General features: G+C 36.8%; 1 protein-coding gene across 12 annotated transcripts in view; it reads left to right on the top strand.

The window, feature by feature from the left end:
• The window catches only part of ZNF608 (zinc finger protein 608), a 101,543-nt gene that overhangs the window by 34,213 nt on the left and 41,228 nt on the right, over window positions 1-26,102 (top strand). For 7 of the 12 annotated variants that reach the window (XR_014951458.1, XM_085567281.1, XM_085567280.1 and 4 more), the window contains one exon: window positions 2,892-3,168. Coding sequence is in view for 11 of the 12 variants with exons in the window: in XM_085567281.1 (XP_085423407.1) it covers window positions 2,892-3,168 (277 nt within the window). In the remaining variant the exon portion in view is untranslated. The remainder of the gene's footprint in view (window positions 1-2,891; window positions 3,169-26,102) is intronic. The other 5 variants (XM_021546247.4, XM_021546245.4, XM_021546249.4 and 2 more) reach the window with 1 other exon arrangement.

The raw sequence follows: 26,102 nt of genomic DNA, 5'->3' as shown, positions 1-26,102 counted from the left end.
AATGTTTAAGCCTATTGTTTTTTTCCTTGTGGCTAAGGTTATACTTGTGCAATGAACATGTATCTCTGTGACAGTAAATGTACACTTATTTCTCAGCCAAAGGTTTAGTGCTTTAATTTACACAGAAACAGCCCCATTTAGTGCAAGCACCCCTATTTGGCCTTGTCCTGAGTTAATGTTTCTAGTGGAAAACATGAACATTTATTAGCAGGTCTAAAAAAACCAGAACTGAGCACAAATATTTGTAACAAAGAACTTAATAGGATACACTGTCAGATCCATGCTTTTGCTAGCTCCCCCTCACTGTTTATAATAGTCAAAAATGGAAAACACATCTGTCAATTTAGTTCATTTAAAACATTGGCTAATTTAGTGTGAGCACAGAAAACACTTAGGATTTTCTTTCTCTGGTTTTGTGATAACTCTATTTTATGGAAGAATGATGTTGTATGTGTCATAGGAGGTTTTGCACAACTTTACAGAACACCATGTAAACTATCAAACAGGCTATTAATCAGATTTTTTTGGGTTTATAATCACATGTGGTTTAGATTTTCCTAAGTGCTAAGCTTCATTTACCTGCTGGTTACTGACCCTGGTTGTCTTCTGGTTTGAAGTAAGGTATGTTAAGAACTCCTAAATGATGTGGGGGTACTTGCTGACCAGGTTTCACTGACAGAGCACCATTACACACCCTTATGCAGGGAACAGTGCTTTGTGTGCCTTCACTTGGCATCAGGCAGCAGGAGCTGCAGAACACAGGATCAGTGTCTCCTCATGCACAGCATCCACAGTTGTGGTTTTGTGTGATGTGTGCTATTAGATACTGCAAGTAATAGCTGCTGCTGAGGGTCAGTTGATATCTGACTTTCCTGTGTGGATTCAAGTCTGCTCTGCAAAGCTTTCTGCCTTTTTTAACTCTGCAACTCTCGGCATAAAGAGAAGAATAAAGACATCATTGCTTGAGTGCATTGTTCTCTCTGCAAGAATTGCTTTAACTGGTAGAATTTTGATGGTATTAGTAGGTTTTTACTCCTTAGGGATGCCTTCAGTATTTATTTTGCTTTGGTTTTGGTGTTGTGGATTTTGTGTTTGTTTGTTTGTGTTTATATTTGTGGATTTTGTTTGCTTTTGTTGGGGTTTTTGTTTGTTCTCTTTTTTGTTTGGTTTACTGGGTTTGTTTGTTTTTTTACCTACCGCTAACCTAAAGCTTTCATTCCCTCTAAATGAGGAATACCTTGGAGAAGACTGTGATTAGGTCCTTTCCTTCTCCTGCTTAGTTCTAATGTAATTGAGATCAGAATCTAGGCTGGTCATACAAAGATCATGCAAAACATTTTTATATTTATATATTTAAGTTATTGAGAATTTAGCACACATAAGGCTTAAACACACAATTAAAAGCCTTGGCACTCGGTTTGCATCTAAAAATAACGCTAAAAAAACCAGAATTGTTACAAAGGCCGATGGTAAAAATTGTTCCAATTTTTAGAAAGTTCTTCTTAATTTGTCATTTTATGTTCTCATAACAAAGTGTCCATCTGATGAAGTGAGCTGGTCTGTGATACATGTACATATGTATCATATGTACATGTATCATCTATGTACATGTATTATCTATGTACATAATACCTTTTAGTCTATCCTTTTCTTTGTATCCCTCTTTTACTTTACAAAAAGGAAAATTAACTTTGATCTATGTTAAGATACATTTGAGCAAAAACCTAGATGATGTATAGGGAGTCATTACATCTTTTCTCTTGAGTCTTCTTATGAGGACCAAAATTAAAAACAGCATAGTCATGAAGACATTTGATCATCTCTTTCAGTGCAGCTAAAAAGCAGCTATTTAAAAAAAAAAGAAAGCCATTAGGTTGAAGAGTGATTTCTTTGAGAGTGGTATCTGTGATCCAATGGGCCAAATGAACGTGAGTTCCAGGTGGTGTAGCTAGTTGACTGGACACACTCATATCCTTATCTAGCTGTCTTTTATGGGACAAGGGACCTTAGAGCCAGAGTGAAGTATTGAAAACCCTCAGCCAAGTAAAATACAGAAAGTACAGAAAATCTGTTCCTGAGTAAACTGGAAGTCATACAAGAGGGAGAAATAACTTCTTCAGTTCAGATGTTGATATTGTCTCTGTGAATTGTCTTGTGTTAAGACTGATTGTCTGGCAAGATGCATTTTTCTAAATATACATTTTGGAAAGCCTGAGAAATAAGATGGTTTGGCTCGTTCTTATAAAAGTCCTCTCTATTATTCCAAATAGAAAGATCTAAATGCTATCTGTAAGGTATTAGGTGGATCATCCTAATGTATTTTAAATGATTGGATGACAAGAGATTGTATTTGATGTCATATAGATATTAGAATTGTTCCAGCTACTCATTTCTCTATGATACAAATGAAAGAATAGCATTTGTGTCTTCGTACCTGTCTTTATAAATGTTTTTCTGTAAATAGAAATGAAGTTCCCAGTTAACAAAAATAATTTCCATCCACAAATCAGGCTCTGTCAGTGCCGAGAAAAAAAGTAAACTTAATCCTTGTTGTAAAAATTTATTATTATTTCATACTAACAGTCTATGACAACAGGGAATAGTCTAGAAGAAACTTAGCAAGTTGCCTTGTTTAGCATGTATGATAGATAGTTTTGTACTTAATTTTTCATGTGTGACATTTGGGCTAATGCCAAAAAATTTGAACTCATAAGACTGCCATTACCTGTGATACACCAAATCTATACATAAAAAAATGCTGTCATGGTAAACTGGACTTTCCATAACTTCTTAAAAAATTATTTATGTATTTTATTTTATATTATTTTATTTTCATTTTAGTTTTTTAACTCTCACAGCACCATTATAGTAAGTTTGTCTGTTGTTTTCAGGTTGATCCCCTGTTTACAGTGCCTGCACCTCCACCTCCGATTTCCAGCAGTATAACACCTCAGATTCTGCCTTCCTACTTTTCCCCATCTTCATCCAATATTGCAGCACCAGTCGAGCAGCTTTTGGTACGGACACGTTCAGTGGGTGTAAATACTTGCGAGGTTGGAGTAGTAACTGAACCCGAATGCCTTGGACCCTGTGAGCCTGGGACCAGCGTGAACTTGGAAGGAATTGTGTGGCATGAAACTGAAGAAGGTAAATTGTTTTTTCCATTAGGTATGTCTCTGAGATATGTCAACAAGAGGGTATATGCTGTATCTTCCTGGGTGCTAGCTAAAGGCCTGCTAATCTGTTGGGACATCATTGTATGCTATAGCATACACAGCTTTACAGTTCAGCTAGTGAGCTTTTATTTTAAAAACAAATGATGGGTCTTTTTATTATTTAAAGCAACTGTCTTTTCCAAATGACATACCATGTAACTGCAGCTAATAATAGAATTGTTTCCTCTTGCTATATTAAGAGAAACAGATGAAGAAATTGCTAATAGAATAGCATAAATGTGCTATTTAAATGTACATCATGGTGGGGGTGTTTGGGAGTGGATGTATGAATAGTTTAGATGAAAACTTAGAAAGATGACTATTTCAGCTGATAAGAAATGCCATGATTACATAACAATTGAGGCCCCAGAGACACTGCAAAAATTCAATTGATTATTTTTGCTTTTTGGTTATCTAAAATATGCTTTAAGAGGAAAGCTTTCAGCCTTGAAGAAAAATGTTCCATGTGGTGAAGAAGTGCTGTCAAAACCAGATTGATTTCTTTAATATCATTTGAAGGCATTTGTCCGAGTAGGAGTGCTGGAGAGCTTTGGGGAACACTAAACGTTGATTTGATTGTTATGATTAGAACAAAGTAAGTAGGAAGAGGATTATGCTGTGATACGCAGATTTTTCCATTTTGGATTTCAAAAGCTCATTATTAAAATACCACCTTTCTCCTGCTAAAAATACTATGTGTACACTAAACTTCTGCAATTTTTCATTTAATAGTAGCAGATGCTTTCATTTATAGCTGTGTGAAAATCTTCCTGTGATAGTTCTTATATTTCTTTTGAGGATTATTTAATTTTTAGTGATCTATCTTCCTCAACAGTGAAAACAAGATTATTTACAAAATGATATAATGACAGAATATAGCAATGCATTGCTTCATGATAAATCCTCACATGCTTCAGACCATATGCACAATGGCACTTCATCCTTCGCAGTGATATATAAGACCTCACCAAAGTGCTCTATGCTGTCCTCTCAAAAATCAATAGAGTCAGATTTACTTGCTTTTATATGCTTTCATCCATCCATCTTTCTCTCTGTGTATGTCTACAGCAGATTCATAAGGTAGATTGATCCTTTTAGATTGTTTTTAAAGCACAGTATAAATTCTGTTTTAAAATATCCCTGCAGAGATGACTGCCCTCAGCAACTCCAATCTTTCTTGACTGGCCTGTATTAACTGGAGTTGGAATGTGTAGGTGTTAACTGTGAAATGGGTGTTAACATGAAAGAGCAGTAGCTGTTAATAGTATTATTCTTGCTGAATAAACTAAACTTCTTAATCCCACTGAATTTAAGATACCAGAAATGCAGTATCAAAAAAAAAGTGTGTTCTGTTCAGGGTGACATTCCATTTACCAGTGTCTCAGCACTCTTAATGGTTTAAAAACTTCTTGTTAGTTAATGGAAATTAACTCTCTTAGCCTTTTTCTAGTTTTGGCTAAAAGAATTTTCTGAAACAATTCAGTGATGGCTTGTTTGAATGAAACTGTTATGAGTGTGCCTATTTTCATACCCTTAAAAACACTCTTTGTGAACACTACAACTATGAGTGACTACAAATATAGATAAAATGGGATTCTAAAATACTCTAGAAATATAGCTAGAGTGTAGATTAAGAGACTGAAGATCCTTGATATGATATAATATTGTGTGGTTTGTACCATGCTGTTTGTGTGTTTCAGATCCTGCTGACTGAAGAAACTAATACAAATTTGTCTGTTTTATCCCAGAGTCCACAATCAACACTGTATTAAGAAAAACGAGTTCCTAATGATGATTTTTGCATTTTAATTAACTTTTGATGTTTGGAGCACACATATAAGTATATATTTATGTGTTTTCAAACTTTATGACATGTTCATGAAAGCAGCTATATAGAAGCTTGCATGGGGCCATTTCTGCCAAATTCTAGGAAATAGGTCTTCTTTTTACCTTTAATAGAAAAAATATATTACCAGATACTCATTTTCTCAAGTTCTGATTTTGACTTTAGGGCAGAATACAACCTTTCCTGAACTGGTGTAAATCCACCTTACTTTAACCAAAGTCTTTGTAACTAGGCACATCAAAAACCATCTTGACACTCATGATGACACACAAAAAATTTTTGTGATTTTCATGTGTTTCTTTAGTTTTCTCCCCCTTTACTGCTTTCCAACAGTAAATAAAAACAACCCATGCAAACTGACACTTTTCTGGCTGTCTATATATCCCATTGCTTCTTAACATAAAACAATTTGAAGAAGCTAAGGAAGGTATGAATATTTCTAATCCTGGCTTGTGTCTTGAGATATTGGAATTATTTTGCATCTAGTTTAGCCACTCTCTAAAATGAGTTGTGATGTGATAAGGTTAGGCTTGTAGGTTGGCTGCATACTCATAGGAACCAAATGTGCTGCTAAGCAGCCTTCATGTACTGCAGCAGCTAGTTGTGGGAATGCAAATACAGAAAGGATGTGGTGAATCATAGTTATTACAACAAGAATAGTAGCCTGAGTGGAGAAAGATAAAATTAAATTGTTTATGCAGAACTTGTTATTAGCATAAATGTAAAACATACTTCATAAAAGAAAAGGTATATATTGAGAATTCCTGTTATGAAGCTATCTGAAATACCCAGTTTTCTTTTATTTATGTTGAGCAAGTTATCACATTCTGTTGCATTTGTTCTTTGAGGTCAGAAAAAGGATGATCAGGCTTATGAGTCATATTTTTAAGATAATCACTTCAAGGGTGGGGGGGCAGGGGAAGAAAACAACACTGGATTTCAGACAAAATTCTGAAAGATCAAAAAGGACATTGTTACAGCTCTTTTCATCACTTCCACACTTTATTTAGTTGACTTGATTTAATAAATTAGACAGGTCATTTTTCCTAGAGTGTTTTAATCTTTAGAGGTGTAGAGGGCAGCTGTCATCTGAAGTCTGTGATATTTAATTACAGGGGGTGGTTACTTTTACAGTTGACTGAGTTATCACATGGTTTTCACATGGGCATTTCTCAGTTGCTCCACTAAGCTTTGTAGTGTTTAATTGCTAGTATGTATGCCATAGGCATTGTCATCTGTATAACAACCTTGTTTGTATATAATTTGGTAGTGGGTCCAAAGTGGTGGTAATGGCTGTGAAACAGAACACTGAAGAGACTATCTAAGTCTATCCTATGGGACAGGAAAGAGTAATTTTTATGTGGGCAAGTCGACCTGAAACTGACAGTTGATGTGGATATTTGAGACCAAAAGCTATCTGCAGTAAAAGCCCTTCACAGAGAGCAGCTTGGTAGCATAAACTGGAGTGTGTGTTTTCGTTTGATTTGTTATTCTGATGTTCTGGGAAATAGCTGCTAGAAGTCTCTATTGCTATACTGAGAAAAAGTTTATCTTGAATCACATACTTGCTAAATTGTATGCTTATCTTCTGGGAAAACAATTTTTAAGTGAGCAATAATTGCTTTTTACTGCCTGGAGAAAATAAAAATGACCCAGAAAAAAAGGGAAACCACCAAACAACTTTGTTCAGCTTCTCGCATGCAGTTGCCCTGGGTCCCGTTCTGGTTTTGGTTCTGCATCTAGCAGTAGAGTCTGCCTTAGGTAGGAACCAGTAGTTCTGATGATGTCTTCTTTTCCTGAAAACTGTGTAGGAGACAGCGCTTTCTGCCTTTGTGTGCAGAACAAGCTGTCTACATGTGGTGACATTCTTCCTCTTTGTGCAGAACAGGTGCAAGCTGCTGCTGTACAGTAACAAATAATGGGGAAATGAGTTCTGTTTTTTAATCAGTGTTAGCTTGTTGGTCTTTATAACCTGAGACTAGTTGCCAAACAGAAGAAACAGATGCTTGAACTCAGAAGCCTGATGGGATAATTTCTAAGGTATTTCAAATTTGTCATAGCATCAGTTCTTACACTATTTCACAGAATTTTTAGAGAAATTTAGTATAAAGGAGAAGGCTTAGATGACAAAAGGCATGCTGGTATTTGTTGTGTATATGGTTTTCCAGCCTGCCACTTTTGCAACTAATATGCATAGTTTGTTTTGAAAATCTTATCTGTTGCACAGAGCTGATGTGGATTCCTCTTTGCCTTACTATGTGGTCTTAGTTTTGCAAAGACTACTTTAAAACAACAGTCTATTTTAAATATCTTTGTTTAGATACGTGTTTGTGCGTGTGTGTGTAAGTAAGGGTGTGTATGTGTTAACAGAAATCTGGCTGTCTGTTATTCCTGTTAGCAATTTTTGTGGTTTAAAAACTTACTTTCACAAATACAGAGGCATGATCAAACAATGAAACTTGTAATGGTGAAAACCATGTCAAATATGTAAGGAAACAAATGTAGAAATTAGAGACTTTGATCAAAAAACATTACAACAATTCATAGAAATTTAGAGAAACATGTTAAATCACACTTTTGTCTTGAACTCAAGCAAAGTTTATTGAGAGAGGCAATATGCTTTATTAAACTAAGTGATATAGTTATAAAGAACAGGTTTGCCTTTAGACTGGGTGCATTTATATTTCTGTGTAATGTAGACCATTGATTTGCTGGGTACAGGAGTTGGGTATTGTTAACCATCTTGTTTTATTCAGAATTGTGTATTTATACGTCAGAAGCATAAAGATAAACTACTGGTCAAAAATCAGGCTTTGTTATGTCCACATTACAGAGAATTGGGCGGTGGAGATAAGTAGGGGTTTTGGCTAGCTACATTAACAGAACACCTAAAATCCAGCTGTTTTCTCCTGCTGCATGGGTTGTCTGCTGAGTATGAACATCACCCATTATCAAAATGTCATCTGTCAAGGAAAAGCCTTTACAGGTATTTATATTTTTACATACTATGTTTAATTTTTGCTCTTTCAACTATATGTGATGCCAGACCCAGTAAATCAGTGGATTTAAGGAAGCCTTAAATATGTGATTTTTCTATAGATTTCCAGATGTCTCACTGTATTATCTCAGGCTCTTGGAGTCTGACATGTATTATGACAGACATGTATTATTACACAGAAACTTGCAGAAGAAGAGATATGCTCTGCATCTCACAATGGAAAGCCACAATCTTGCATAAAAATGTTTGTGGTTTGTGGGAGCTCCACCTACTTTGCAGAAGGAATCTGGGGTGTACACAGACAGTCTGAAACAAGTTTTAAGAGTCGCAGGATTCATACCACAAGATGGATTTAGCTGTAGTTAAAACAAGATTTGTCATGTCTGAAGGGGTCATTTTGATCATCTCAGCTGTTTGTCTGACCTTATCAGAGTATGCACTTGTTTAGGGACATAAATTTTGGCATTGTCCTCTAACTGGCTTCTACACTGTTTCTTGTGAATTTCCTTAAAACATAGAGCTGGCCAGTGTTAGAGACAAGAAATGCCTACTACTTGTAGCCTGTTTTATACCATTTTCATTTTAAATAAATGAAGCAAATAGTAATTTTAGAGTATCTTCAGAAGCCTCTCAATTGATTTTAAACCATTGGGACTGACTTTATGATCCAGGTGTACATGGTTGTGATGTAGCTTCAGTGAGTTGCCCTGAATCAGATGGGTCACAATAACCAGTAACCTTTGCAGGCTCTTTGTTCTCAGCAAACAGTACATAAATCATGTCAGTATAAACATCAGTGAAGCAGAAATTCAAAATAGGTTATGGATGGTCCCTGCTGGCAGAGGAAGGGAGATGGGAGATATTCTGACTTTCCTGAGTTTTAATTCTGATTCTTTTGCAAAGAGCTCCTTTTCCCAAAAATTTCAGTTAGTTATTCATATAAAAATAAATTAAAGTTTGAAGCTGTTTGATTAGATGATGTAAAGCACCACAGATTAGTGAAGAGCTGTAAAAAGAAAAAAAAAAAGAGGTGAAAACAGAACCTTTGTTAATTTCCAGGCTTTCTAAGTGCAGCAGGGAAGTTAAGCTAGCTCTTCTTCCCAATATCATTGCTTTAGATTTTTGAAGACTGCAGACCAACACTGAAAGAAAAGCACTTGGGAAATTTATACTGTTAAATATTAAATTTGTTATTTAAATGTCAGCATTCCTCCTTGAACATAAACACCCCACAGGGTCTAACCAGTGCTAGTCCTACAAATGTGTTTACAGAGGCTGTACATCTCTGTTACATGGAGGAATGTGTGATTTCTGTATGGACTAGTGCTTCTCTTGTTGGTCCACTCTTAATATACTGATCTAATGCTAAGGAAAGTGTAGGTACAATGCAGACCCAATAACTGACCAAAAACATCAGAAGCATCTTATTTACTCCGGGTACTAACTGGCACCTTATCTGAAGGGATCTGGCAAATTCCACATTTTCCAACTGAGGGAGAATCTTTGTGTAATTCTCTTGGTATAACCCAAAGCAGAGAATGAAAAAACTTAACAAATTCCAGATAGTGCTTTCATAAAACTCTGCATATTGCCAGATTCCTACAGAGGAAGACTCCCTGCGCTGCTTGTACATACATAGAAAATTATCCCTTTTACAAACAAGCATATGGGGGCAGGGATGGTGCCTAGAAAAAGGAAGGAGTATAATTGAGATTGGAAACATTTGCTTGGAGCTATTTGAATTTGAAACTGAGCCTGCTGAAGCAGCAAGGTTATGAACACTGAAGGAGCTGCTTCAAGAAAAGCAACAGTTTTGAGCATTTATTGCTCAAAAGCAAAATCTCAGTAGCAGCAGATTGCTTAGAAGTGAGACTGTTCCAAACATGTGATGTTTGGATTTATAGATAGCAGGGGGAGAAATGACTGCTAATGAAGTGTATGTACATCCAGCTGTTTCCTTACTAAATAAATACCATTGGAGTAGGGAATGAAAGCACAACTGTAATAGCATCTTTAGTTGGTGTGCTTCAGGGATTAATCCACTTATTTAAAGATGTTATCTCAGTCAGTATTAATTTCATGAGTAGTTTAAATAGTTAGGACAAGCTGTTGTATTCCAGTTTTACTATACTCCTTATCGGCACCAATCTTGTTCATTAGTGAATGAGAGGTTCTCTTGGTTAATAAGACTGCATGTTTTTACTAATACAGATTAATATAAATTTTAAAAATAATCATTTTTCTCCACTGTTTGAGGCTAAATCATGAAAAGCTGCTTTTGGCATCGGGACTAATTTTGCAGTACCAGCTCAGTGGCTGGCCTAACAAGCAGCTTTTCATTTTCTTAAGAAATAGTAGGCACTTATATTTTGGTATACTGAGGTGTATTTGTAAACTGATGTAGTAGTAACTAGCAACTAATCTGGAATTTTTGGTGGGAAGTAGCAATACAAAAAGCAGGAGGAAAAACTCAATTAAAAATTTTGAACAGTGAAGAGCCCTTTGACCTTCAGGGTTAATAAAAGATTACTGCTTATGTTTTTGTTCTAGAAGAGGGAGGCAGGAAGCACAGAGAATGAAAATGCAAAGGTTGAGGGAGGAAAAAATAATATACATAAATAAGAAAAGCTTAAGGGAAATAGCTTTCTTGATTTAGTCTGAAAAAGTAAGTCTGGATTTACAAAACCTAGTGTTGCAATAGAAAGCACAGTTGAAGTTCATCAATTTTATATCTCCAAGGGCTATGAAATTTAGGGTAATAAAATCCCCTAGAAACATCTTGAATGAAAACAAAAGACCAGTATTAGAGCATTTTTCTTTAATTTGAGCTTTCAGGGAGTTTTTTGTTGGTGGTGTTTATTGGTTTTTTTTTTTAAGGAGCATCAACTAAAGCAAAACACACATCCACCAAAATTAGCACTGCTTTGCGCATACTAGCTGTAAATTTAAATCTTAATAGAACTTAATAGAACTTATAGTTGTGGAAATAAAAGACTGTAGAATTAATTCTTTTAGGGCATATTTTTTTATCATCCATATTAAAGATTTATTCGGAATAAAGAAGAATATTTAAGAAAAGCCTTAAACACCTTCTTTTCCCCTGCTTTTTTTCCCCCTGTTTTAAGATGTTAAGTTTATTTGGGATGTTTTCTAGGCCTTCACTTGGATCAGTACTTCGTGTATTTAAGTGATTTTGTTTTGTTTGAGTTCTGTTGTTATTTCTGTTTGAGTGTTAGAGGAAGATCAGGCTAATTGCTATTCCTGTAGTAATTTATTTAACAGTATAATGATCTCTGTTAATCAAATGTAACTGAGTTAGTTGTCAGGAGATGACAATTCTGTTGTCAGCCCCTAACACTGAGGATAAGTGTTGTGGAAAATCAGTTTCAAGCAGGGGTAGGTCCAAATTAATTTTCAAATAATCTAGAGGTGGTTTGCTTTTTTTTTTTGTCCCCATCACTTAAAACATCTTCATTTTTCATTTAAGTCAGTTGAAGCAAGTGACTATTTTTTACTGCCTGTTTACTTTCCCCTGCAGTGACCAAACCTGTACTTCTTAACCTTGCATTCATATTGAGCTGGCTTTTATGGATCTTTGAAAGCCCTGAGGCTATGTGACCCATTCTAGCTGGGACTTAGTAAGAAAAGTCTCAGGTTTCACTAGAAGAGCTGTTTTACTTAGGGAAGAGAGAAATTGATGTCGCCTTCTAGCAAGAGTATGACTTATACTGTGTTACAGATTTTAAAAAGAAACTTACTTTATAGGTTATTCTCTACAATTTTCTGAAAGTCCTAAAATTTAAGACTGTAGGTTCTGTGGAGAAAGTTTTGCAATAAATTAATATTGAGAGATTTTGTTCAAATGTCATTCTCACCTTTGACAGTGAAGGCAGTACAAGTTTGTCTGCATCCAGGCCAGTTTCATCCAGAGGAATCACTAGCTGTTGGTAGACTTCATATAGCTTCAGACTAGGAAGAATCGCTGGTTATAAGACTGAGCAATTTAAAAAAGTTAAAAAAAATATATATTAGGGGTTCCAGCTAGACTCCTTTATTTAGAAGTGATATAACCAGATGGAAGGCCAATAGATGCTACTGATGTTCATTCCTTGAATGAAGATCAAATTAATTTTTGCTGAATGCTGGAGAGAATGGCATCCCTACATAGCTGCACACATTTGAAAAAGTCTTTCATTTTTCTGTTATTGTGTAAAAGAAAAAAAATTTCCTTGATATTCTTATAAAAATTTAAAATTCAGCATTTTTAAGCACATGTGACTCTTAGCAGAAAAATAATTTAGTCCTTTGACAGTATCTAATTTCTGAGACTTTTCAACTTCAAGTTTTTGCAAACCCCACTTAAACTCATTTATTTTAGGGTGTGTGTTACTTAAGATAGGAGTGAAAGAACGGGGGTCTGAAACATAATTACATAGAAGTTAATTTTTCATTAAACTGGATTCTCAAGGTTGGTTAAAAACAGATTTGTCTGGGAAAATGTCCAAACATACTTCAGGGGTGGAAGAAAAGGTGGCAGCAGTATTGGTGGTGGAAATGCTGCTGGAGATATATATATAATATATAATATATAATATATAATATATAATATATAACATATAACATATTATATATCATATATTATATATTATATATTATATATTTTTAATATATTTATATTTATATTTATATTTATGTTCATATTTATAAAATAAAAAATATTTTCTGTTGTTTGTTGTTGAGGTTCACTTTGTTTTGTTTGGTTTTTTTGGGGAGGACGTATGTATCCCAAAAGCTGGATAGTCTGATTTCCTTGAACTTTCCTCATTCCAGCACCCAAACTTCTGTGAGACTCAGCCACTGTGGTGGTGTGCCAAGGTGCTGCCACTTGCTGAACAGGGAAGCTGCTGTAGGTGCCAGCTGACTTGAGATGGGTTTTGAATGACTGCACTTCCCCTGCAAACACGTTCCTGATGACAATGGGGATGAAGTAGTATAACATTTTAGTAATTTGATTATACTCACTGAAGCTTCTTCTGCAAGAACTGACAGTCAGCTTCTCTGTTGGATAAAGATAAAAGGCAGCATAGAGGTCCAGATTTAGTAACTGATGCATTTTCGTGTGAAATATGAATGGATAGGCTAATGCTGTGTCTTTTTACTTTGATTCTGCCCACACAAGTGGCACATGAGACTAGTATAAATGAGGGAGAAGAAGGACTCTTGAGGGGCAGGAGTAAATCTGTAGTTGGTTTTGCTTCAAGGCAGTAGGTGGTGATTGCATTACAAATGATTCTGTTGGTCTAGACAAGCAAGTGACAGGAAATAACTTATAGAAAATGTTTTTGTATCCCCAAAGTATTATCTTTGAGAAGCACAGTTGGTAATGCTGTTGTGAAAAGAAACCTCCATTTGGACAGACAGCTGATGCAGGCAAAGCTGCTAATTTGTTTTCAGCTTCAAGGAGATTTAGAGCCTTTGCATCTTTGGCAATAACACACAATGTAATTGTCTCCTTTTCCCTTAATCTTCAGTCTAGATACTTTGGCTTAATGTGGCTAGTAGAGGGCTGGAACGTTGACTGAGTTAGCACCAGATATCTTATCCTAACAGGTGAGGAGAAGTTATTCCAGCACTCTTGACTTTGTAGTATGAGAGAAGAACACTGGCTGTTCTTTTCATTGTTGCATCTAGTGGCAGAAACCCTTTTAAACAGACTGGAAAATAAATTGTGGGGTTTGAAAGGGAGGTGACAGAACTAATGTTCCTGCACTGGCAACATTACTCAGCTATTAGATGCTCTCTGTAAATAACAGCTTTGCTTTCATCTATTTTCTGCCTCTTTCTTTCACAAAAGTAATTCTGTAACAGTACAATTTTTAAGTACTGCAAAAAAATCTAACTGTGCAATAGGAGATTTGTTTGCATTCCTGTTATTCAGTTTGGCATTGTTGGTGGGCAGCAGCTGCTTATGTTTGGAATATGTGCCATTAATATACCACTGGTTAAAAACTAGCTCAATTCACCAAATATACAATCTTCAGTAAAAGCATGTAGGACATCATTGAGCAACTAAATTATTTAATCAATCTAGTGGTTAAGCTTGGGTCAGCTTTGAAGGGTAAATTTCATTGCTGGGATACATTCTTGGCTATGAATGCATGAATAATCTGCCTTTGAACCTTAAGATGAACAATAGACACCATAACTCTTGAGTTGAACTCCTCAGAGTGGGCTGATTTATGGGCAGCTGTTGAAAGTGTTCTTAGTCAAATTATTTTTTAATCTGTGAAGTAGAAACCTGTAGTATATTAATTACTGTATACCATTCCAGTGGTAGACAGAAGAAAGCTGTGCAAGTTTTTACGATGAGTTTTTAATTTATAAATTAAAGATTAAAATGAAAAAGTTATGTTTTTGACATGGTACATTGCCGCTAAATGAAAATCACTTGTCAGGGCTCCAGCAGACAAATAGCTGAAGGCATTATTGACCTCAGCTGCTCAGCCAGTTGATCTGTGTAAGTTGTCTCCCGTTTAGCAGAGGCAGCAGTGGGGATTGTGCATGCTCTCAGTGCCAGCAAGTTTACAGACCTGCGTAAGCCAGCATTAGTTTAATTTACATTAATGCTCTGATTGCAGGTGACCAAGGAACTGACACACATTTGTTTCTACCTTTCCTGTTTCAAGGTCTGTAGCCTCAAGAAGAGGGCAGGCGCTGATGTACAGGAGGGTGTAGCCAAGATTCCCTACGTCAAGATTTGGCCACCTTGGTCTGCTGGAGGGCACCTTTTGCTGGAAGGGTCAAGAGGTCACTTTTGTGAGTGACCTTTTGCAGTAGTGCCTTGGTATGGCACCTCTTCAATGCTGGGGAGGATTGAAATCTCCTTGTCTCAGTACCCCTTTCTGAACTATTGTGTCTACATTACACAGTGCTTACAGGGTTTTTTGATTGTTGTAAGGCATTCTGAGTAATTAAAATTGTGTCATGGAAGTTAGGTTTTTTTGGGAGTTCTGAGAATTAGTAACAGAAGGAGCAATTTGATTTTATTTTCTTTCAGCTAACAGGCCAAACAGATGGGGAAGCAGACCTGGAGTGGTTTTGCTGGCTGTCTGCCATGACTCTGTAAATTCTGATTTGTATGGATATGTAACAGTTTCATTTTTCCCTTTTTAGAAAATGTATGCCTGTAAGTCTTTGGGAAATTAATCACTGGCTTCCTGTGAAATGTGCACTTGTAAAACAAATGTAGCAGTGTGCCATGCAAACCCTGTGTTGTGTCAATTAAGAAATGTGACATCAGCAAACTCCATAGACTGTCAAAGGCTAAAGCACTTTTCAAAGCATTGTTCATTCACAGCTCTCCAGAGAAAGAATTAAAAAATTACAGAAATTTGAACTGCAGTTCAGTACAATTTTATTTGTTTTCTTTGGCATTCAAAAGGCACAGGGCTTTTAATTCTGCCCAAATGAGAATTTTAATATCATTTGACCTTGCACTGTTTTGTATTTGAAATTAACAAGACATTAATATTTTCAAAATATGTAGTAATAACCAAGTGTGAGTTGATCAAAACTTGCATATCCTAAATTTAAAAGTTGCATGGGAGAAAGAAGAAAAAAACCTTTGATCCATCCCTCACCACTTCATGCTACTTTTGGCACCTCCTCACCAGAAGAACCTGCAAGCAAAAGTTACTAAAGCTTTTATTAACTGTGGTATTGATGATGATGTAGCTATTAATTACACACCAAGAGGGCTACATTTAACAGTAAAAAATGCTAGAAATTTAAGCACATGACTGACAGCCTGGGTCATAGTCTTTATTTTTTTGTCGCTTTTTCCCTGGAAATTTTAAGAACTGAGCTCTTTACTGCTCACTCAGCATTTGGATCCTTGAGATGAAAAGGCCTTTCCTTCAAAGCATTTCATGTTGTTATTTAAATGGTAGTTGAATCTATCCTCAGTTCAACTGTGAGTATTTTAACTTCCAAAGACTTGGGATTTTCATTATTTTCAGTTCTGTACTTCTGATGGAGGAGGTGATCTGGGCAATGACAAAGATTAATTGCAAATTGGGAAGCTAGTTGCTAGTGACAAGAGTTCAGGAAGTCACACAGACTATTTGAGCAATATGTGCTCCATAATGAATGATCTTGCTGCTCTAATAATTTTTCCCTTTACTGGTGACTCTTGCATCTAGAGCAGCTCCTTACCAACAGATTCATATTTCTGTACAGAGTGGACAGTGAAGTACACATAAATCATGGGATTTTTTAAACTATTTGCCAGCAAACCTTTGGTTTAATACAGTACACTCTCAAGAAAATGCCATGACCATCAAGTGCTTATCTTCAGAAGGGCAGTGCTTGAAGAGTAGCAAGTTTTGGTATATACCTTCTACTGTAATCTTCAGTACTTTCTGGTGAAGAAAAAATTATTTTAACATCATGTCTTTGGGAGATAGACCAATATTTTGCTTTAATCTCTACTCTTTGCTGAACTGGACTTCAGTTCCTCTCTTGTGAAGTCTTAACACCTTCAGCTGTCAGTGTGATGAAGCAGCATGAAAATTGCTATCATTGTTATCCAGGAAAGACACTTTCCCAAGGGAACATACTGCAATATGATACCACTGTCATCATAGTAAGTAAAGTACTACTGAAAAACATGATGAGACACAACTGTATTTCCTGTGCTTGGTGACTTGGTTTTCATTTTTCTCTGGGGAAAAACCAAAACACCCTCAGGTATAAATACTATTAAAGTGGCTAAAATTATTCAGGATTAAAAGGTCCTTGTGCTAAACATCATATGAGAACCTGCAGACCTGAGTCAGAGAAAAAGATAGTTGAATGTGACAGTTTTCAAAATGCCACAGTACAATTTCCATGTCTAAAGGAAAGAGGCATCTGCATAGTCTACAGTGGGGTCTTTGTATTGGTGCTATAGCACCAAGAACTACATTAAAAACCTCTGGTGTTCTCTAATAATATTAGATGTACCTTCCCATTAACAAGCTCATTTTCTTTAGACCACCCAACATTCACATCTAACTTGCAGCCTTTTTATCCCTGCAGTCTCCTTCCTACCCTCCCCCAAATGTATGGTGCGCGTGTATTCATGCTTTTTCTTTCTGCTCACGGAGATATCCAGCTGGGAAAATATAGTCTGTACAATTCTTTCTGCTTTCAACTGACATTTCTCATAAATTGCAACAGAAACACTGCTATCAGCAGCTAAATAGCAGGTATAATACAGCTCTACATAGCAAGTCTCAGCAGGACACTGAAACTATGGTTACCAAATTTCCAAAGAAAAAGGGTTGGCAGGCAGAGTTTTATATAAGAATAACTGGAGAAGGGGAATGAGAAACATTTAAAATGGATTCATTGAAAGCTGCCTTAAAAAAAAAATAAAGGTTTTTAGGGGCTGACTCAGTGGCTTCACATTCACTTTTTGCTGAATTGTTTTAGAAGACCTCTCAAGAGATTTCTGTTATAAGCAATGCAAAACAGTCTTTCCTAGTTGGTTCTTAAAAACACTCCTACCCTCCACACATATTCCTTGAAATACTTGTTGGTAAATGTGTAATTCTTAACTGCTGCTGTAGTAGAAAGTGTTTATGGCAGAATGCCTGGGTCAGCCACAGTGCATTTATCGTTTGATCAAAATAAACTAGTAAATATCATTATGTTTCTAATCACAGGACTTAATAAATTTCATTTTGCCCTCAGCTCTATTCAGACTCAAATCTTGACTGGAAAAGGCTGGAAAACAACCTCACAGCATAGGTTAGAAAATATGCCACAGTATTTATTGGCATAGGATTTTTAAGTTTTTTGGGTTTTTTTCCATGTATGGGGGTTCTTTGTTGTTTTGGGGGGTTTTGTTGTTTTGGGAGTTATTTTTAGTTGGTTTGAAGAGGATATTATGCTGGATGAGATCTTCTTTATCACAGGTTGGTCTGTTCTTTGTGACCATGGTAGTGGAAAGGAAACAATGATCTTAAGTTGTGACAAGAGAGATTCTAGTGACATATTAGAAAAGAATTTCTAACAGCAAAGAGAATGAGGCTGTGGATTAGGTTGTCTGGCAGCTTGTGGAGTCTTCCATTAAAGAAAAACCTATATGAACATTTTTCAGGATAGATGCTGATACTGCTTCAGAAGTAGGAGCAGGGTGGACTGGTCAACTCCTGAAGTCCTCTTTGCTCTTAGTCCAGTGCTGAAAGCAGGATACTTTTGGGTCTAGCTTTTGTTTTGCGTTTTTCTTTTTATTGCATTGGTTTGGTTTGGTGGGTTTTTTTGCTTCTCAGATGGAAATTTCCTAGGAAATTAGGACATGATGTGTCACCTTCCTCCTTTCTTTTTCCCCTTAGATTAAAAATTAGTTGAACAGCATTAGTGAAATATTTTTAAAAGGTCATAAAAAGGAAATTGTTCTGCCTAAACAAGGACTATATATAAATTATAGCAGACAGCTATTAATCAAGGGAACCAAATATGAAACAGAGCATAACTCTGTTATGTACAGCCTAATGAAGACCAACTGTTGACTCCATACAGCTAGAGGAAGAATAAGGAAAGAGTGCAGGTACTCTTTGCTGGGAAGTTACCCCTGTGCTTGGCTTCAGCTTTAATTTTTCATACCAGTACCTAGCTAGAAAATACCTGATCATTTTGAAGGATGCTTCTCCAGTAACGTTTGTGTTTTGCAACACAATCTTTCAAAGGTGTCTTAGGAGGAGCGAGGGAAGGCAGTTTTGTAAACATAGTACAGCATACTGAGATATAAGAATGCCATCAAGTGTGAGGGAGGCACGTAAATAACACTCCTCTTCCTTTTGTGAGGACAGCTATTGGTTTCAGTTTGGAGAGTAATAAGGATATAATCCTCGTCAGTTTCAATGGAATGTTTTATAACAGTAAATCTTCATTAGCATTTTAGTTTGTTTCTTCTAGTGGTATTGGTTGTATGATGAGTTTTGCTTGGAGAGAACTAAAAAAGCCATTTTGGTTTTTTCATGTCTCAAAGACATGACCAAGTCTATTTTATTTCTGCCATCCATAAGACAGTTGGATGGTATAAATCCATCTTGAAGATGTCTTCAAGAGACAGAGCTTCACTCTTGGTCTTCCCACTTTTCTCATTCTTCCTACCATTCAATGGTAATAATATTTAAGGTTTTCCTAGTTTTGTGTTGTTTTCGTTGTAGCTGATTTCCCTGTGACAGAGAAAGAGCATTAGTGAGCTTTACCATTGTCTTTGTTTGAAAAAACAAGTGTCTGCTAAGGAGGGCCAGATCCTCTCTTGAAATGGAAAATATAAACCCCCTCCCTCCAAATTATTTTAATTTTGAAATTAAGAGACTTTCAGACAAAGATATGGGAGTAGGAATAACAGTTATTAGAAAAAAATAAATTAAAATGCAGTAATGCTGCAACACTGACCGAGTCAGAATACAACCTGACACCCTTTTGGTCAGGGTATCGATAGCAATCCAATTGAAATGGTGGCTGTAGTCCTCCTGGAGCAGCAGGTGTGGTTCTGTTGGAGCAGCAATCCTGTAGAAAAGGGTGTAGTTTTCCTCTGAAGATCCAGTGGTGTGTGGATGGGCCTGGTCTTCCTCTGAGAATCCAGTGGGAAAAGGCTGCCTGTGGTGTTCCAAAAGTCAGATCATATCCAGTTAGGAATGCTTGGCTCCTCTCTCTGGGCAGAGCATTTCAGGAGGGGATGCTGTAATTTTATCAGTCATGCAGTGACACTCGATGGCCCTTTAACAGCATATATTTCCTGGAAGGAGGATTGGGTGTGGAAGAGATAAAGAAAACTGCCCAATTAATAGAAGATAGCCCCACCTCTAAGAGATGGTGATAGAATACACACCCCCAGCCACATCTTGCATTGCAACCTTAGACAACCACTAATGTTCTCTTTGATTAATCCTTCATTTGGATTTTTTCCAAAGTCTTCCCTTACACTGCTGATTATGAAGTCTAAATATTTCATATGAATTTCTCAGTTGCTCAGCCATATAGTTTTGTCAAAGAACAGTCATTACGCATTTTGTTATTTAACCATGAATCTCCTTGGCAGTAAGCAACTAGCTTACAAATGTTTTACATTAAAGAAAGAGGATGTTATCTCACAGACATCAGGAGAAAGCTTCATACTTTTCTATTTGTGTAGGCAGATAATTTACTAATCTCCTATTGGGAAGACCTTTAAGAAAAAAAATATTTAACAAATAAGTACATACCTTTTGATTGTGCCTGCTACATTCTCTAGGCAGGACAGGTGAAATGTCAGAAAAGTAAGTTTAAAGTTGTTTAGAATCTAGACAGAATTTCATCCTTTGTGTCGCAGTGATCCTTATGATCATTGTGAACCTCTGAAATCGAGATAAATTTGCAAGATTCTTTATGAAATGCCTTTACTTTCAAACACAAAGACTGAAATTGGCTTAAACCTTACTAAAAGTGTTCTTCCTTGACTGTCATGTGATGATTAAATATTGGAGAGAATAAATTATCTTTCTACTCTTTGAGTGTTTCTGACAGCCTTCTGTAGAGTACAGCCTCCTATCCTTGGAAGTCTGTGGGCTCATTTTCAGCAATTCCCAAAAATACTGGGAATGGATATATTAAACCCCTTAAGAAAGACCTATCAGAGAAAAATAGGTCTTAATTTTTCTAAAACACTGGCTATTGACTTGTGAAATTTAAAGGTACTTGAAATAAACACAGTGAATTTAATTTTACATGGAATAATTTCTGAACTACCTTAGTCTAGCTACTGAAATAATCACTTTGCAGTCGTTTGGTTTAAGGATGTTTTGCTTCCAGTTGTCAGTTTTTAAAATTTACCAGATTTGCCTATTGTCTTTTTTTTGTCTGAAGTACAGTCAAGTCTTTGGACTAGTCTATAGGTGAGTAAAAATAATACAAAAATTCAGAATGAGTACATGAAACTTTTTGAAAGGAATAGTTGTTAAATTAATATTTAAGAAATACAGATTTTTCATGAGCATGCTTATATCTTCAGGATCCTATCACGGTAAACAGCGCACATATAGTCCTTATGAATTCTTAGGTCAAGTTTCCATTTCTAACGGAACAAATGAAGGTTCTGGTGTTCTTAGAAATAGTCCTTAGTTACTTGGCAGTTTTATCAAGGGAAAAAAGGGCCTTTTCAGAGGACAGAAGCTCAAAGTAGTACAACCTTGCAAATCTTACACTAAAGTTAGAATGCATCTCTTGAGCAACAGAGAAACTTTTCCCTAGAGGTTTTCAATTGAATTCTCCTGTTTTAAAAACATCCAAATGAAGGGTAAATGTAACAACTTTCTACCAGCCTACCAATCCTCATCTGGAAAGAGATCACAAAATCTTCAAAATCTTGATGCATGTTTCTTTTAGTGTATCCTCTTGTGTGTCCTCCAGCCTTCTTCCTTGGAATCTGATTCAGTTCAACAAGCAGTCTTTTCATCTATCTGTCCCCAAAAGGTTTCCTGCTGAAAAACAAATTTTTCTGATTGTGCATGGGCCTATGCAAAATGAAATAAGGCTTCACAAAAGTAAGATGCTAAGTGGATTTGGGCTGTCTCTAATATGATTGATGAAGGGAAAAAGACAAACCCTCTTCAGTTGTATTCCATGAGCACATTAAAATCCTAGGGTTTGGATTTTTTTAAAGTAGTCTGGTAGGCATTTTGTGTAGTTTCAGATCTTTGTTAACAAGAATGTATCAGCTTCTGTTATTAAATCTGCAGTCTTCAAATCTTCACTGGTGTCCCTTGTTTCAAAGGCAAGTTTCTTCCGTCCTTAGAGTTTTCATAGATAATTGTAATTTTCTTTCACAAAATGACATTTATTGAAAATTTTCAACCAGAAGTGGAAAAGTCTTCCAGGAGAAAACATTCCTTTAACCAGTGGACACCGGTCCTATTTTGTTCAACTCCCAAAAGAGGCAAAAAGACATTTATATTCTTGTGTCCCTGAACAGTTGAAACAAACATGTGGCCTTACATTGAACTCTAGTACTCTTCTCTGTCACAGGGGAAAGTCTGTGACAAGAAATGCAGCCTCTAAGCATTATTTGAATAAAATACTCAAAGATCATTGAGAGAAACTCTGAACACATTGAAACTGTGAGGAAAAGGTACCAGAGCCTTGGCTGCCTTCTGGGTGAGAGAGGCTTCTGCTAGAGATTTGAAAAAGGCAGCCAACTGTCATTTCTTTCACACCTTCCTGAAGTGTTACAAACTTCTTGTTGTGGCATCTGTTGTTACTGCATTTGGTTGTCTACTCAGAAATGTAGTTCATCAACAGGGAGCTCATGGGTGGAGACATATGGAGGTCTGATCTTTTTTTCCCATTGCCACCCTTCCTTTGTCAGTGCTGGTTTCTTTTACCTGATGAAATGCCCTGAATCTGAGACATTCTATTTTATCCTTTCTTTTAAATGGCCTTAATCTGCTGGTGAATATTGCACAGGAGCATAAGAGAACAAAAAGCAAGTACAGTATCATTTTTGCTGGTTACTTTTGTGGTTTCAGATGGTCATTTTTATAAAATCATAGAATGTGCTGAGTTGGAAGGGATGTACAAGGATCATCAAGTCCAACTCCTGGCCTTATGCAGGACATCCCAAGAGTCACACCACATGCTGGAGAGCATTGTCCAAATATTTCTTGAACTCTGTCAGGCTTGGTGCTGTGACCTCCTCCCTGGAGAGCCTGTTCCAGTGCCCAACCACCCTCTGGGTGAATTAACTTTTTTCTAATACTGAACTTAAACCTCCCCTGAAACAACTTCAGCCTCTCAATCATGTTCTGCCACTGGTTACCAGAACAGAAAGATCAGTGTCTTGCCCCTCCTCTTCCCCTTATGAAGAAATTGTGACTGCAGTGAGGTCTCCTCTCAGTCTCCTCCAGGCTGAGCAGACCAAGTGACCTCAGCCACTCCTCACATGTCTTCCCCTCAAGGCCCTTCACCATCTTCATGGCCCTCCTCTGGACAGTCTCTAACAGCTCAATGCCTTTTTTGTGTTGTGGCACCCAGAACTGTCCCCAGAATGTGAGGTGAGGCTGCCCAAGTGCAGGGCAGAGCAGACAGGACAATCCCCTCCCTTGCCCAGCTGGTGATGCTGTGCCTGATGCACCCCAGGACAGGGTTGGCCCTCCTGGCTGCCAGGGCACTGCTGGCTCAGGTTCAATTGCCATTGACCAGGAACCCCAGAGGCAGGGCCCTTCCTGCCTCCTGAACTTATTTGTTCTGTCAAGCCTCTCATTGCCCAGTCTGTCTGTACATCCAGGGTTGTCCTGTCTCAGATGCAGAATCCAGCACTTTCCCATGTTAAACTTTTTATGGTGGGTGATTACCAATCTCTTCAGGCAACCTTGTCTACTGAAATATGACTCCTCTTCATCAGGTGGGTAGGTGAGTTGAAAGATCCTAACTATATAAATAATGTGGAGAGCCAAGAGCAGAAAAGCAGTCTTACCACGCAATTATCTTCCAGCCAGTAGGAGGATGAATATCTACCACATTGAACCCCACAATCTCTAGGGGTGTAGTAAAAAAATGCATTGGCTAAATGTATTTATGAAACCATATTCACAGGTTAGGACTGAGGGAGGTAGATTTTATAAGGATTTGACACATCATATTGGCATTTCATGAAAGAGGAGGTCCATTTGATATATGCAGATTATTCCACGTAGTAAATGATGGCATCATTTCCCTTGCTTCCATCCTGACAGAAACCATTAGCTGTAGTGGATTAGCTGCTGTCTGAGTGAAAGTTGTTCTGACAAAGATGATCATGTATGGAGTGAGCTGTAGTTTTATATTAGGAGAGAGATCAGAAAACTAATGCATCAGAGGATTTGAAGAGAAAGAACAAAACATTCCCAGAAGCCTTGCTTTTGTGGCCTGTCAGAAGCAGCTTTCTTCATGTGGCCAGAAAGAACATAAATGACAATAAAACATGGAGTGAGGCGTTGTACTTAATCTGACTAAATGCTGTATATAAAGTCTTTGTCAGTCTTTTCTGCTCCTGCTGTTACAGGCATATATTTTAAGGCATTCAGTTCATTTCCCCCTCCCTCTTGCTACTAGACAGGGGCTGCAAAAATTCAAATTTGTTGATATTTTCAGTATCATAGAGAGATATTTCCCCTCCCCCCATCAGTTATACTGCATTACTAAACACTCACAGTGTAGTGGTGATTGAGTTTACAAGCACTGTCATCACATAGATGGGAAATGAAAATGTTTTTTGCCAAAATTTATGAAGAAGTAGCAGTGGAAATCAGAATTAGGCCCTTGGGGTTTTTGGTCAGTGTATGGTGTGCTTGCCAGCACAAGTCTGCATAACAGAATGAAGGGAAGGATCTTCCTCATTAATTCTGTTACAAGGAAGTGAAACAAACCACGCAGCTTGAAATAAAAACTACAAAGTTTTTATTGCTTTATAAATTTTATTCAGACAGAAATAAACCAGTTTCCTCTGTTTTAAACAGAATCAGTTTGGGTTTTTTTAACACAGGGGAAGCTCATCTGTGTTCAAGAACTGATCTGTTTTCTATTAGAAAAGGCTGCTCTTCAGGGAGCTTTTTAACAGTATAATGTATTAACTTAGTGCACCATGTTTAAGAATCTGTGGTTTGGGATTTTTAATTTAGCAACAGCAGATTTTTCTATCTAGTTGGTTTTATGATAAGCAGTGAAGTATCATGAAAGAGATACTGAATTATAAGAAAAACCAGTCTGAGCAGCAACAGATGTGCCAAAGTAAAAAAAAAAATATTTATCTGCTTTTCCAAAAATTTATCAGCACATTTCCAGAAATTTTTCAGCATCCACATTAGGTCTACTGCTATGTTTATTGTAGCATTTGAACTATGTTTTCCTGCTCATTTAGGGGGGACTGTTCAGTCATGGGCATCTTATGTTGTGGCAAACATATTCAGGATTGTCCTTCATTTAAGCTGTATTATTCATTAATAGTTTTAAGCTGCCCTAATACATACAGAACTTACACAGCTTTGTGTGCTTCAATACAGACATGTCCATATTTGAAATCGAAGCCTAATGATCTGTGAGTATCTGAAAAATGAAAACGTATATAGGCAGAGCCCTTGAAACATCCCCCATCTTTTTTCTCTTATTTTTACAATAATGACTGTACAAGATGGGATTTGCATCTCTGAGCAATGAGTTAAATACTTCCAAATCTCCTTGAAATCAATCTTGTGTGTTCATGCATGCAGATTGAAAACCATGACTTTGAGATTTACATTCTGTGAATAAAATTTATGTTCCCTGAAAAGCAAAGACGGCTGTCATTTCATGCTTCCTAACCCTCATTGTCTTTCACTTCAGCAAAAGCCCCGTGCGCCTGCGCACAGTCTTGAGGAACTGCTTTCTGCTCTGTTGATTTTTGTTTTATAGAAGCCCTGTTTTCTTTATTGCATTTACCTATTACATCTGTAAAATTTGTTTAAGCTGTGACAAATTTCTCTTTTGGGCGAGAGTATGAATGAAGAACAGCCATCAGGCTATTGGTAAAAGATTTGTTGGCTTCATTGTTCATTAAATGGTTAGGGTCTGTAGGTGAGTCTAGCTGTCTAAAGCTGCTCTGAGTAGGTCGTTTATGGGCTGTATTTAGGGAATATACATAATCAGGGAGATAAATGTGCTTCAGCAGCCTTTTGTTTTGTTCAGCTAAAATGGGTGCTGATTTTGGACAGCTCAGCAAAATCACTGTCATTTTTCCAAATTAGATGTCATTCAGAGTGCCCATGAAAAACAGCATTTAGCTTAAATATAGCAATATTAGCTGTCGGCTTTGTAAGTTGACAAGAATAGCATTACATTTATGTCCCTTAAAAAAAAAAAATGCTCAAGCCTAACACACTGCTTAGAGTGAGAGTTAATTGACAGAACTGTAAATAAGAATCTTTGCACACTACAAGTCCTGTGCAGTCCCAGGTGCTGCAGTGCTTAGCTTTTCACACTGCTTGGCTGTTTTTTTTCA

This window comes from Lonchura striata, chromosome Z (assembly GCF_050655825.1).
Source record: "Lonchura striata isolate lonStrDom1 chromosome Z, ASM5065582v1, whole genome shotgun sequence".
NCBI lineage: Eukaryota > Metazoa > Chordata > Aves > Passeriformes > Estrildidae > Lonchura > Lonchura striata.
This window is presented reverse-complemented; position numbering and strand designations above follow the sequence as displayed.